The following is a 16,001-nucleotide window of genomic DNA, read 5'->3' as shown; positions in this document are numbered from 1 at the left end:
CATGCCAGAATATTTAATTGTGTTATACTTTAGAAGCTAATGAGGTTCTAGCTCAATTTGATCTTGGATTTTTAAAGTTAAATCTTTTGTTAGGTTTCTTTTCTCTCCCTTGCTTTAAGTGTTGCACCTCCAATAGGTAAATTTTGAAACTCACTTTAGGTGATTCGAGATGTTGATCTTAATTATTAAGGTAAATTTTCAAAATTGTTATAATTTTGGCTGCAGGCACAGGAAAACTCTTATCTTAGTCTTTGAGAATTATGAATATTAGTTATATTAGTATTTCAAATTGAACACAATAGTACTTACGAAGAATTAATATGATTGATTTGTAATTTATATTAATATGATAATTGAACACATACTCCAACTTGCAGTTCAGTCGTTAAGGTCAACGACGCAGCCTCCATATCCAAAATGGGATATACAAAACCTATCCAAAGCGCTGGCAATTATTCAAAACTTAACGATTTTATATATATATATATATATATATATATATATATATATATATATTCAACCTCATAATAATAAATTGATACTAGATATAAAAAACATAGTAAGTAATAGTAAATAAATTAGGACATATATAAAAAATGGGTGGGTTCCATCGTTTCTATGATTTTTTTTAGAAACGGGCAGGTCCTTTCTATACACCGGAGCCTTTTTTATGGGGACCACTCCAAGTGGCGACTAAAAAACAGCGGTTCAATATCAATCAATTTGAAGAAGTATTTTAAAATATATAAAAAAACACCTTTTAATAAAAATACAGTTGTTTTTAATTTTTATATTAGAAAAATAAAAAGTATTTAATACGTGTTGAAAAGTGTGCAAATAAGAATATTTGGTAGGTATATACTACGGCAACTCCGATTGTTGCATAAAAAAAACTCCGATTGTTAATGCTAAGTATAATTAATAGTTAGTAAATCCATGCACGGCTATATTAATAAAAATGTAAAAAAATTAATTAAAAGAATAATTTAATTGACAATTAATCATTTTAATGATATTAAATATAATGTATATAATTTTACATATTATTCAAATTAGTAAAAATATATTTTAATTTTTTATAAATATTTTTATTTTAAGTATTGATTGAAAGTAAATACTAATTGATAAAATTATGAAAATTATTTTTTACTTATTAAATAAACTAATTAAAAAATAAATTGATATTAGTTTGGTTTAATATGAAAATTCACCACACCTTAAATTTAAGAATAGAAAAACATTAGCAACACTGTTTTTAACACCTTTTCTAATTTAGAAAAAAAAAACATTTTCTTTCTAACAATTTTCTTATGATTTACTGAAACATATTAAAAATTCAAAAATTATTAGAAATTAAACTTATATTTTTTTAATAAACTTTAATGAAGAAAATATTAAAAGAAAAGTGTTAAGAGAGTATAGCATTGAACTTTAAGAATAAGCTCTCACAAAGGGGTGGATTAATCCTTTTGACCTCTAAGTTTTCTTTCAATCTCATGCTTGTGAATCTTTAGAAGGGAATTCTAACCAAACATCTTCAGCCACCACATTGATAAGGAAAATGGGAGTCTCAGACAACAATGAAGTTTTAGTGACAACAAAGGTAGTTGTTGACTATGATAGAGCAAGTGAGCTCAAAGCTTTTGATGACACACAAGATGGTGTTATGGGACTTACTGATGCTGGTGTCACAAAGATCCCTCTTATATTCCATAACCCCAAAAATTCTCATCATGATGAATCTGATGATGGTTCAGGTAGCACACAACTCAGTGTTCCTTCAATAGATCTTGTTGGTGTTGCTGAAGATCCAGCTACAAGGAAAGTGGTGGTTGAGAAAATCAGACAAGCATGTGAGACATGGGGTTTCTTCCAAGTTGTTAATCATGGAATACCATTGAGTGTTTTGGAGGAGATGAAGAGTGGAGTGAATAGGTTCTATGAGCAAGACTCTGAGGTGAAAAGGGAACTATACACACGTGACCCTTTGAGGCCTTTGGTGTATAATAGCAACTTTGATCTTTTTACTTCACCAGCTGCTAATTGGAGGGATACCTTTTACTGCTTCATGGCTCCTCATCCACCAAAACCCGAAGACTTGCCATCAGTGTGCAGGTATGTTGGATAGTTTTTTTTTTTTTTTTTATCTGTACGAATCAAAGATAGGAACCAGAGATTTATAACAACTCATGCCCCTTGCTTAAGTAGACCCCCTTGGCTAGAATCTTAGGACTTGTTTTTATACTTCTTCAAAATCATCAGTTTTCTGTTTTCCAAAAATAAAGACTTTGTTTGATTACTGTTTTGAAAAATAGTTCTTTGTATTCTAAAATTTAACAATATGAGGTGGCTACTAGAAGATGGTACTGTACATGTTGGTCAACCATGCTTGAGTACTTGAATAAGAGTATTTGAATAATACAGAAGAGAATGAGAAAACATCTCTCAATGTTTAAGAATTTTGGTTTTAGAAACACTTGCTTTGGAAACAATTCTCATAACTATTATAAATTTTGGATGAGAAATTGATTGGTGAGTAGTGGAAACAATTCTCAAAACTTTATAAAACAGGTTCTTAAACAAAAAAGTGAGAAAAGAATCAATCATGTCTTTATACATGTGAAAGTATTTGTACTTTGAGCCCATTTCTGTACTCTAAAAGCTTGTCCTTTGAATACTTTAACAAACTACTTGAAGAAAATAGAAGATGAGAAAATATCTTCCAACTGTTTCTGTTTCTGGTTTTTTGACACTTGTTTTGGAAACAATTTTAAAAATTTAATAGATTTTAGATTTTAGATTAGAAATTGATTGTTAAGTAGTGTAGAATTGATTTAAAAAATAATTTTTAAAACAAAAAAGTAAGAAAGGAATCTAAATCTAAAACTGTTAATGTAGCTATGGGATAAAAAATTTCAAACCTTGGGAAGTTCAGAAATTTCGTATGTTCTGAAATTTATCTCAATTATAATTGACCAAATTGTATATTTGGACATATTATATCTAATGAAGATCAACAAATCAAGAAATTAATTCATTATTTTTCAAATTCAACAATCAATGCATATTTTGGCAACATATTTTCATGATAGCTGAGTCAAAAGCACCAAGAAATTATCTGCATATGCTTGCAGAGACATACTGCTGGAATATGCAAAAGAAGTTAAGAAGCTGGGGAGTGTGTTGTTTGAGTTATTATCAGAAGCCCTTGAGCTGAATCCAAACTATTTGAATGACATTGGTTGCAATGAGGGACTTACACTTGTTTGCCATTGCTACCCTGCATGTCCAGAACCAGAATTGACTTTAGGTGCAACCAAGCACACTGATAATGACTTCATCACTGTGCTTCTGCAAGATCATATTGGTGGCCTCCAAGTTCTTCATGAAAACAGGTGGGTGGATGTGTCCCCTGTACCAGGTGCTCTAGTGATCAACATTGGTGATCTTCTTCAGGTGAGTTTTCATGTTTTACCTGTGTATTTTATATGCAAGCCTATTTCACAATGGGGACTTGTGGATTTTATATGTACTTTATATACTCTTCTATTTCAGTTACTTGGACTCAAATGTGAAGAGTGTTAACAAAATGACACTAAAAAGGAAAAAAAAATAATTAATTTACTTAGAATGCACTGACTTTTACGCTGTGATCCAATTATGGATAATCATGTGCTATAATTGTTGAATTTTATGGCTTTGTACTAATGTAAAATAATTTTACATTGTAAATTAATCAAAAATCAATATTGATATGAGTGTTAAAATAATTATTGTAAAAGTTTATAAACTTTTCATGGATAGTGATTCGTAATTAAATGAGAGTGTAAAATTATTTTTCACTATTAAAACGTAGGTAGGTTATTTGATCTGATTTTTTATTATATTCATAGTATATCAAAATTAAAATGAAAAAGAATTACTAATACTTTTAAACAATTGAATACCTTGATATTGGATACATATGATTGCTACACAATTGGCTTTGGTTCTTTATATGAAAGATAATTTACTCTTTTGATAGGGGTGTATAATATCGAAAGAGGACATGTTCCACTTGGAGCAACATTAACATGCCATATCTTCCAATAGCTATCTCTCTTTTGGAAGTGCTGTGATGCTTCAATTCAATTTCTTTTCCATTTTAATGTTTAGAAAATAATTAGCAATTTTCTTGCAAACAGCTTATAACAAATGACAAATTCAAGAGTGTTGAGCACAGAGTGGTGGCAAACCGTGTAGGTCCAAGAGTATCAGTTGCAAGCTTTGTTAGCACAAGTCTTCAGCCATCAACAAAGCTTTATGGCCCCATAAAGGATTTAGTATCAGAAGATAATCCTCCGAAGTACAGGGAAACTACAGTGCAAGGCTATGTTTCCTATTCCCTGGGAAGAGGCCTTGATGGGACTTCTCCTCTGCCACACTTCAGGATTAAAGATTTCTGATACATGTATAAGGATTTTATTATTTTTATGGGCAAATATTAGTTTTAAATATATTAGTTTTTGTTGATGAGAGATTTAAACTCATAATTTTTTTTTTGTTCAGTTAACTTTATATCTTTGATATATGTATAAGGATGTTTTAACATGAATACCTAAGAATTCTGTAGTATATACTTTGCCATATTTATAAGACAATATGATTGCATAAACTAGATTTAAACCAGCGCAATTCACGGATGCTTCAACTTAGATAATAAGAAATATAATTTTTTCGTTTTAATTGATTTATAACATAAACCCGTTTTCTAGAAATTTGATAATTTCAGTGTATGAGATAACAATTTAGGTACTATATCATATAATTATTTATTAATTAATTTTTTTTTCATCATGTTATTAATTAATTTAATATCTATAAATAATTTTACACTAATATTCAAACACAAATCATCATTTGAATTATTTTAAGATAATTATTTTAAAAATTAATAAATTTGATTATAACAATAACAAAAAAATACATACCCACAAATACTCATGAATAAAATCCCTCATAGGTTAATGGAAGATACTTTAAATTGGTATCCGTTAAAATTATAAAAGTATATATATATATAAGGAAATAACTTTAATTCTTAAATTTAATTTTGATACTGTTCCACCCTCACGCTCATGTTCACCCTTATATAAATATATTATACATAATATTTTCAATTTATTTGTAGAACTTATGCTTTGAGATATTGTAATTTTATTTGTATTTTAGATTTATGTTTATTTTTGTTTAAGAGATATTTATTTCATATGTAATTCTATTGCATTAATGTTTCCTTTTTATTTTTGATTTTTAATTCACTAGTTTTATTTGATGTTGAAAATGAATTATTTTTTCTTCAAATTATTCTAAATTGTTTAATTTGATCCCAAATTTTAAAAAAGTTTAATTTGATCCTCAAGTTCTTAAAAATGAATTAATTTGGTTCTCAAGTTTTTAAGAAATTTAATTTAATCATCAAATTCTTAAAAATGAATCAATTTGATCTCCAAATTTTTAAAAACTTAAGAATCAAATTGAATTATAAGCATAGACCCCCTTATGCAACAGCAAAAAAAAAAAAAAAAAAACCTCAAAGTAAAACTACATGAACATTGGAAACCAACGTGCAAAACAAAAACACACATAATAACAAACTACATTGACCTACTAAAAGCAAAATCTTAAAAAATAGGAATTCTAGTTTTACCTAACAGATTCTAAAATAAATATTTTATTTTATAAAAACAAAATTAATATAAGTAATATATTTTTATAAATTTTATATTATAAAACAAATATTTTGTAACATTCCCCCACATAATTTAAAATTTTAAAACGCTTAAAAAAACACAATTTGTATAGACACTTGAAAGAAAGAGCATGTGATATTGTATTTCAATATAAGGAACCTTTCGGGTTTGAGCCTTATACCTAATATTTATAAACTTTCACCCGAGAAAAATGTAAAGACTTAATTGTCTTAAACTACACCTTCTTTAACCGAACTTTAGTACACAACTCCTATAATATTAGTGTTCATTTAGGTTGTAATCAGTGGTTGCACGTCACACAACCTTGCGCATGTATCTTATTTCGTGAGTGTCACTTAGAGATTAGCACATATCTCATAATGGCAGTCCTACCACCACACTCACTAGGTGAATCCTCAAAGAGTGGTTTGTGACCTCACCCCTACAATAATTGTCATCGGATTCATTAAGATGTATTTATTTTACCAAAAAATACACATATATAAATACCTCAACCTTAATATTGTCATAATTTATAATACACCTCATCATAGGAATGAGAAACGGAGCAACTCCGCAAAATTTTATTTTGGTGTACTTTAGTCGACAAGCAACTTTGTTGTTACCCATTGAACTCCATTCATGGGATCATCAATCATACGGAGACGGATATCCATTGTTGTAACTAAATAATGGACTTTAGTCCCATTCCCCTCGACGACTCAAGTACTTGTTGGTGCATCAACCCTTTTGTAAGCGGATCCATAATATTGTTTTATGACCTGACAAAGTCAAGAGAAATGATATCATGAGAAATTAAATTTTTGATTGACTTATGCCTCACTCTTAAGTGTCTTTTTTTTCTATTAAAATTTTTGTTAGTAACTTTAGATATAGCAACTTGACTATCACAATGCATTGAAATTGGAGGTATATGCTTATTCAACAATAGTAAATCACATAACAAATTTTTAAGAAACTCAGCCTCACTAGTAGTAGTATCTAAAGCAATAATTTCTACTTCCATGGTAGAACGTGAAATAATAATTTGTTTAGCAGATTTTCATGATACTGCACCACCAGCTAAAGTAACACTACTAGAAAATAGGATTTTAACATTGATTATTAAGGACTTTCAACATCGGCTATTAACCGATGTTGAAATTAATACCGTTAACATCGGTTTATAAAACCGATGTTATATAGTAAGAATTAAAAAAAATCATAAATATATATATATATATATATATATATATATATATTCATATCAACATCAATTTTTAACAAAACCGATGTTAATATATACATACAACATCTGTTTTCACTAAAAATCAATGTTGTATGTATATATTAACATTGGTTTTGCTAAAAACCGATGTTAGTAGTCAGCCAACAACATCGATTTTTACTAAAATCTAATGTTGTTTTCTGATAACCGACATTGGTTATTTGTAAAAACCGATGTTGTATGTTCAACAACAACATCGATTTTATGGAAACTGATGTTGTGAATGAAGCTTAAAGTCGGTTTTTTAAAAACCCGATGTTAATATATAGATACAACATCGGTTTTTACTAAAAATCGATGTTATTTTTTGGAATTTTTTTAATGTGCTTTCTATTTTTTTAATAACCCCAAATTAACCTGCAAATTTAAGAGCAGAACCACAACAGATAATTTTTGGTATGTTTTTAGACCATTTTTAGAAGAAATTCCATAAAAAAAATTGAATATTTACTATGAATTAAAATAATATTTAATGTGCATATAACATGAATTGAATTGTAAAAAATGTAAGGGGGTATTTGGTTTGGTTGTTTTCTATTTTCATTTTCACTGGAAATAGAAAATGGTGATGGAAATGTGTTTAGTTGGATTTCTGTTTTCATTTTCAGTGAAAATATTTTCCCAAACGAACAAAAAACTGGAAACAATAAAATCTCGTTTTCAGTTGAAACCAGGAATCTCATTTTGGGTAAAATAAAAACACAGCGGCAAAGAATGTAATTTTAAGCAAATCTAAAAATAGATTTTCTTTTGAAAACACTTTTTCAGTGTTTTTATTTCTTGAAAGCAGAAAACAAGAAATCAAACCAAACATGTTTTCAGAATTCTAATATTTTGAAAATGAAAACAGGAAATGAAAACAGAAAATGAAAATGCAAACCAAACACACTAAATTAACTAAACTACAATTCCAAAATTATTTAAACACTAATTGTTTCATTTTAACTTTCAAATAATAGGTTGCCCACTGGATGCGAAGCGCCTTCAATCTCTTTGGTTACAATGGTCTAGCATCATTAAAATACTGCATGATATAATAAAACATAGTTAATAATATATAATACCAATTTTAACAAAATGAAATATATTTGAATTAAATAATATTAATTATCGTTTCTCAATTATTCTTGAAACTTCCTAAGATTATAGTTGACATCCAGTGCATGACGTAATACCCACACTCAGTGCTTCCTTTTTGTCTATTACACTAAATACATTATGAAATTTAGATATTCAATGTTAAATACAAATTAGTCTACACAATATTACAATATAACTAGAAGCATTGTTTAAATGACTTACTTTAACAACAATTCACCTAGCAGCAGCCTTGGATTTACTTTGTGGAGTATCGTCAAGTCCTTTCAAAGCATTGTTCAATACAAACATGGATGCGTATTGTACAATTAAAATATTGATGTTCCCAACTAATGCTAATGCAAATGTATTGAAAAATAGAACTGATTTATTAATTATTCCTTTGAGGTAATTGTTTGGCCTATTATGCAACGAACAAAACCAGATGACAACATTTTCCTTAGGCAAAATGACGACCATTTGACAATGTGCACTACAGTGGGGACCAATATAAGTTATTATACTATGATACATCATTTAAATTCATTTGTTCAATTTAACTTACCCATTCAAGTAGACTCCTAGGTACACATCCCTCTTTGATGTCTACATCCAATTCTTAATATAACTTTTTGATTCAAATTGTGATTGCCCAGATCTATGTATGGGACTGTGGCTCGAGGAATCCATACACATCAACATTCCCCACTCGCATACTTATCTCAGTCATATGCCTATTGTTGTTAAAATAAAGTAAATTATGTATGAATTTAAAACAATAAGTTAGGTAATAAACAATAATGTAAACTGACTTACATAATCCACAACTATATAATAGAGATGCTGAGACATTAACCACCGTGTTCTATTTCAGACAGATCTTCATGCTTTATGTACAAGGGGAAGTTATCATTAAACACCCCAAACACGATAGCACCCCACATAACCTGCAACGGCTTAAGAAAAAGCTGTGGGATGGTCAATGTCATCAAATATAGGGGATCATCGACATCATGATCCAGCCTATTTGGAGGTTTCGCTAGTCCCACATCCCCCTGTTTATCCAACACAGGTAATTAACATAATTTAATTACAGTGAACACTTTAATTGAAAAAAAGCATTTAATGACAGTGAAATACTTGTTCTGATAAACGCTTCACAAGATGTGTCGACCAAGCAACGAAGGTGTCAAGTGTCTGTCTCATTAACTGAACCTCTTCAGTGGGTACAAGAATGGGAGAATCTGCATCTCTAACTTCCTCAACACCAACCTTGACTTGATCATGGCGCAAATGGATATGGTGAACGGTTGTCGAAGTATGATGCTGCACCAGGAGGAGAAGGAGGAGGAGGAGAGCTGGATGGTCTCGCCATTTACTTGTAAAGAAAAAAACATTAATTTTCAACATTATCACAAAACTCAATAACTTATGTAATTGAATGGACTAAAATGAAGTACATAATAAAAAAATTACATTAGACTATATTAATTAATTCTCCTTCATCATGATCATTACGATTAGCATGAACGTCGTCAGCTTCTTCTTCTTCGACGATGTAAGGCAACATTTGTGTGGACAAAGGACTAACATAAGTATCAATTTATGAATAATCATCTTCAAAATTAACACCAATTGTTTTCCCATGTAGAACCACTGACCACCTTTCATCACAAGGGTCTTAAACATAAAATACTTGTTTAGCTTGTTCTGACATGATGAAAGGGTCATTCTAGTAAGTGAGTTTCTTTAGATCTACCAACATAAATCCTACATCATTGGTCCGCACACCGGTATTGCTGTCAACCCACTTACATTTGAAAACACAGACAATATATTTGACATAGTTAAGCTCCCAAATTTCTTCAATGAAACCAAAGTAAGGGATGGAAGCTACACAGGAATTGTCATCATGTACACTAGCTAAGTGTTGAGATTCAGCCCTTTGGGTAACCCCACTATTTTGCATCGTACTTTTCTCGTCTTGTGCTTTTGTGTAAAAGGAATACTTGTTTATATCTTATCCTTGCCAAGTTATAACATTTCTTTTAGGCCCATCTGTTAGTTTTCTTAATGTTTCAGAAGCATTATTATCAACAAAGGTTGTATCTTTAAACCAACATATGAAAGTCTTGATATGCTATTTCAAGACCCTGTTCTTCGACATTTTTGGATTACTTTTCTTCACTCAACCTCCGTGGCGAAGTATGTATGGCAAAACCTCATTACTGTTATTAAATACATACAAATGAGCTTGTTGCAAATCTTCTATACTTGAAGTAATAACATGCAGTCCTCTTGAACCCTTACCTCCAACTCTTTTGTCATGCTAAGACTCGGAAAGCCCAACAGGTTTGCTTTTTCAATGTACTTTGAACAAAATTTAATGACCTCTTCTACAATGTACCTTTCCATAATAGATGCTTCCGGACAGTGTAAATTCTTTGTATACCCTTTTAAGATCTGCATGTATCACTCAACCGGGTAAATCTACCGCAAATAAACAGGAACACAACATTTGATTTCTCTGACCAGATGAACAATTAAGTGAACCATGATGTTGAAGAAAGCAAGAGAAAAATACATTTCCAACTAACACAATATAATAACACCCTCGTTTTCTAGCTTATCTAACTTGACAGGATCAAGGGCTTTGCTACATATTGCATTGAAGAATAAGCACAGCCGAGTTATGGCAAGACTGACTTCGTTAGGCAAAATGTCTCGTATGGCCACAGGTAACAATTGTTGCATCAAGACGTGGCAATCGTGAGACTTTACGCCTACCAACTTAAGATCTTTCAATTGCACAAGGCTCTTAATATTTGAAGAGTATCCTTGTAAGACTTTGACATGGTGTAGACACTGACAACAACTTATCTTCTCTTTTCTAGACAAAGTATGACAATCTGGAGGCAAGTATATTTTTTTACCATCAGACATTGGATCTAATTACGCTCATATACCCATGTCAGCTAAATCTTGACAAGTATTCAAACCATCTTTCGTCTTGCCTTGAATGTTATGGAGTGTCACAATGATACTATCACATACATTTTTCTCTACATGCATAACATCAATACAAAGTTTAACATCTAGATCAGATCAATACATAAGATCAAACAAAATCGACCTTTTCTTCCATATGCAAGTCTTACTTTTTTTCTTCTTTTGGCTCTTTCCAAATATAGTATTCAGGTGTTGAACCCGCTGAAAGACCGGGTCACCAGTTAACGGTATCAGCGCACTTTCATGCTCTTGACTTCCATTAAATGTTTTTGCAATCGCTGGTAAGGGTGATGAGGTTTCAGAAAACGTCGATGCCTAGTGTATACATATTTTTCTACCATGAGGCATGCACGATGGCCCTTAACACTGTATCCACTCAAATTCCTATATGCTGAAAAATCATTAATGGTACAAAAAAGCATTGTACGCAAATGAAAAGTCTCATTGCAAAACCCATCAAACACTAATAACCCCTCGTCCCACAACTTTGTCAAGTCTTCAATCAAGGGACTGAGATAAACATCAATGTCATTTCCTGGATGTCTTAGGCCCGATATCATCATAGGCAACATCATGTATTCTCGTTTCATGCACAACCAATGAGGCAAATTGTAAATTACCAGCAAAACTGGTCATGAACTTCCATATGGATTCATTCCATCAGTGGCTAGTCCAAGCCTAAGATTTCTTGTCTCTTTGTTGAAATTCGGATATAAACGATCAATCTTCTTCTACTGGGAGGAATCGGCCGGATGAGGAAGCATTCCATCGCAATTTCTCCCACTTGCATTCCATGTAAGGTCTTTTGCGTCGTCTCCATTAGCAAACAGATGTTTAAATCTTAGAATGATCGGAAGATACCATAACACCTTCGCTAGTAGGCCCTTCTTTGAGTTTTCGTTACTACTACACTCATCATCATCCTTCACTTTGTACCGTGATACCCCACACCTAGGACATTTGTGCATTTCTTCAAACTCATGTCTATACAGTATGCAATCATTAGGGCAAGCATGAATCTTCTGATACTCTATACCCATCGGACACAATATCTTGTTGGCCTGATAGTAACTTTTTGGCAACGTGTTTTCCTCTATAAGCATATCGGGCACTATTTGAAGTAGTGAACTAAAGCTTTTGTCACTCCACCCATATTTGGCTTTCACATTAACTAGACTTAACACCGCTGACAACAGCATCAAGGAATTCTTACTCCCCAGATACAAAAGCTTCATTGAATCAGTTTGCAATGTATCATACATAGGGGTATGTGCTTGCTGAAAAGACTCTTATCCAAGATCACGAATCATATCCTCTAAGTGATCTCCTATTTCTACATCAAATGGTTAACATTGGGACCCCCTCTGCATGTCTATCAATTCACCATGCCATATTCATATTGTATAATTCTTCTTAATTCGATCACACAACAAATGCTCCGGTACGTCGTTCAGCATTTGTCGTCTCTCGTTCAAACAATTTATACAAGGACAAAAAAAAATTTCATTCTCATCCGGTCGACTTCTTTCAAAAGAAAATTGCAAGAACTCTTCAACGCCTTCCTCATATGCAAGGTTCATGCGACTTTGGTTCATCCAACTTCGATCCATCTAAATAATAACTCTTTGATATTGACAAAGTTATTCGATGCATGAAAATCTCACATTTTCAATATAGGTGTGGCCCTATCCCATTCAGGAAGACATTTTTTTATGGTAGCTTCATACATCAAGGTTAAGTCTATTTTGTTAAATTTGACAAAATTTCAGTAGCATTTAGCATTAATCTCCAAGTACACGAGATGAAAGCGGTGACATTAATTCCCCGACAATCAAGTATGCACTCAGAGAACAACTAGAAATGCATTGTACCAAAATTTCATCAAATTCAACAAAATAATCTCAACCTTAACACATGAATCTACCATAAAAATATGACTCTCCCCAAACTGTCCAAATGGACAATTTAAGATTCAATACAACGATTAATGCAAATTGTCTGCAAGAATCATTGTATTCAATCTTAAACGAAAATCTAAGGTTCACTCATGATGAACATAATTTCTATAGCATATATCAATTCTCATTAATTGCAGTGAACAACTAATAAAAACATTGGTAACAAACAACAACACCAAAAGTTTACAAAAAACATTTGTACCTGTGATGATGAGTAGCACGGTCCAAAAATATAGCAGCAATCCAATAAAGAGCTCAATCACCACCTACATCAATCATCATTCCCAAAAACATTATTATTACAGAAAAATGCATTCATGTTTGCCTTTGAATTTCATAAACCTTATCCAAATTAGAATTGAAAGATTTTGCTAGTGCTAATTGGACCATAGATGTGCTTTGAGGATTCACCCTCAACAACAATGTTCAATGGGGCAGTGGGCCTAATTGATTTAAGATTAGATAGAAAGAATTGAGATGGATTAGAAGAAGAAAAGGCTAAGGGATAATATAAACTCTTGGGGTGGGGAAGAAACGGCTATTCACTCAATGTTCAAATATTATAACCCAATCATAACCCAAAATCTTATATTTAAAAAAAAAAAAAAACAAACTACTAGTCTTTGTTGTATTGCTTCCGATTAATATCTGAATAATTCATCACTAAAATTTTCCTCCCTTAGCAATTAACTTAACCACTAGCAAAAACATGTGATTGTGAATCTAACTCGATGTGTATTGTAGGATTTGTTTTGAAATTGTGAAGATTTTGTTGCTGGCAGCACTTAGTGTAGAATCAGGCCATTTAAAGAACTGGTCCAAGCTAAGAACAGGTTGCTACAGTGTTAGAGAAGGGTTGTTCTTTGTCGCTGGTGTGTTTGCACTAGCCATAATTTTTTTGGTTGCTGGTTTGTACCTAACAACACTATGTGCTCGCAATATTCAGTTAACACAACTGCATTTGTATGAAAAAGAAATAGCAGTGGGTAAAAGGAGTTGGATATGAAAAACAGACATAGAAGCAGTATTTTTATGATGACACAACAACAGGCAAAATAAAAATTCAGTTCTTAAGCTTTTATTGTATCTACAAGCAGACACTTATCTAGTAAAAGATTTATTTCTTATTAATGTTGAAAATGATACATCACACCCAAACCATGAAGTAACATCTAACTCAAGCAAGTTTATACCTTCAATTGAACACAACAGATTATATATTGCCTCATAAAGAAAAAAATTTCAACACTAACTAAGCACCAAAATTATGTTTAGCACTATAAAGTACTACAATGACATACAACAAAATTCTATATTATATACTGCACAATCTTTCATTAACAGATTTTTTCAAACACAAGAAAAGTTGGCCAAATAATGAATTGTCTTTTATAAAAGGCACATGAGATGAGATTTTAGATCCTGATAGTCACCCAACCCAACCTAAGGAGAAACAAGTTAGCTTATTAGTTAAATGAGAGTAATTATGTTACTTGAGCTCTTATCATCATACAACTACAAGTGTGCTTCAAATTCAGTCATAGAGAGAGATTATGATAAGCTTTACTCATGTACAGTACACTAACTGAGATATTTCACTAGAGTTCATTGAGGAAACTAGAGACCAACCTTTGAATGAAGAGTTGCTAAGTCCTGCACAGATACAGATAAACAAACTGGAGTAAGCATATGTTTGATTTGATGCTAGATCAAGAGAAACCAGCAACAATCTTCAATTGGAACTAGAATTGCATTGAGTACAGAGATAAATAGTTCACAAATTTATTAGTGGAAAGCAAGCATGGTCAATGCTATCCAACTATCTCACAAATGCATATTCCCAAGCAAAAGGGTGGTTGTCTAGCATTGCAACACTAAGTCTCCAAAATCTAGGATCCAACTATATCGATCAATAATTAACATGATGTAGCCTGATTTTGGAAGATGGACTCTATATTATAAGGGCTAAATCACACAAGCTCCCTTGTTAATATGATTAAAGACCAATAAAATGTCAAAAACAACAACATTATTTGTACGAAACCAAAATTCATAACCAGAGTTTCTTTCTTTTTTTTACATTGCATGGAAAATTAGTTCTGAATGTAAAACTGAAACAATTCCAAAACCCTAACTCTAGCTATAGATGCCACTACCCCTTCTCAGTTCTCATCATATTAAACATTAGAAATTGGAAAGTAGCAATAGCAATCATAAAACTAGAGAATAATGCAAGTAAACAGAGTTAATTAAACTAAAAAAAATCATCAACAACAATGAGCTTTAAACACCAGAGCAATGCTGAAAATTTATTCAACTCAAACATTGCTTCCTCAAAACAAAATACCCAACAATGGAATTCAGCACACCCATATGAGTTATAATATGAGAGATAAAATAAAAATGTTGAAAAGTGAGAAAAAAAGGACTTACAAAGAGGTAGGAGGAAGAGGAAGAGGAGGGGCATGACACAGAAAAGGGAAAGCAGCATTCAAGGAGAGAATGAAAAGGTGGTTGGTTGTGGCATTGGAGACAAAAGAAGAAGAAGAAGAACTAGAAGGATCGAAAAAGGGTCTTCGTTCAACACAACTTACCAAACACGACGGTGAGCGTGACGGCGAACACAACCAGAGCGCGACGAAGAACACGGGGTCATATATGATGCCAGTGACGGCACTTGCAGCGGACACAGGGTCTGAGTCGTGATGAGGGTGGGTTTGCAAGACTGAGTGCGAGCAAAAAATGGTCTTGGGTTTTTAATTTAAGTAAAAACACAACATCGATTTTTTAAAAGACTGATGTTAACTAATAATGTTAACATCGGTTTTTCAAAAAGTCACAACATTATTAGTTAACATCGGTTTTGACAAAACCGATGTTAATAAACTCATCTTATTTACAAGAATGCCTCGTGTTTTTGTTAACATCGGTTTTGTA

General features: G+C 31.8%; 1 protein-coding gene across 1 annotated transcript; it reads left to right on the top strand.

Annotated features, from left to right (window-relative positions):
* Window positions 1-1,418: 1,418 nt before the first annotated feature.
* On the top strand, window positions 1,419-4,619 carry LOC114406459 (1-aminocyclopropane-1-carboxylate oxidase homolog 1-like). The gene is made up of 3 exons (XM_028369166.1): window positions 1,419-2,115; window positions 3,135-3,456; window positions 4,185-4,619. Exons 1-3 carry the CDS (start codon window positions 1,562-1,564, stop codon window positions 4,443-4,445), a joined length of 1,137 nt encoding a protein of 378 aa, XP_028224967.1. The 5' UTR covers window positions 1,419-1,561; the 3' UTR covers window positions 4,446-4,619.
* Window positions 4,620-16,001: the final 11,382 nt, after the last annotated feature.

This window comes from Glycine soja, chromosome 3, assembly GCF_004193775.1.
Source record: "Glycine soja cultivar W05 chromosome 3, ASM419377v2, whole genome shotgun sequence".
NCBI classification, from domain to species: domain Eukaryota; kingdom Viridiplantae; phylum Streptophyta; class Magnoliopsida; order Fabales; family Fabaceae; genus Glycine; species Glycine soja.
This window is presented reverse-complemented; position numbering and strand designations above follow the sequence as displayed.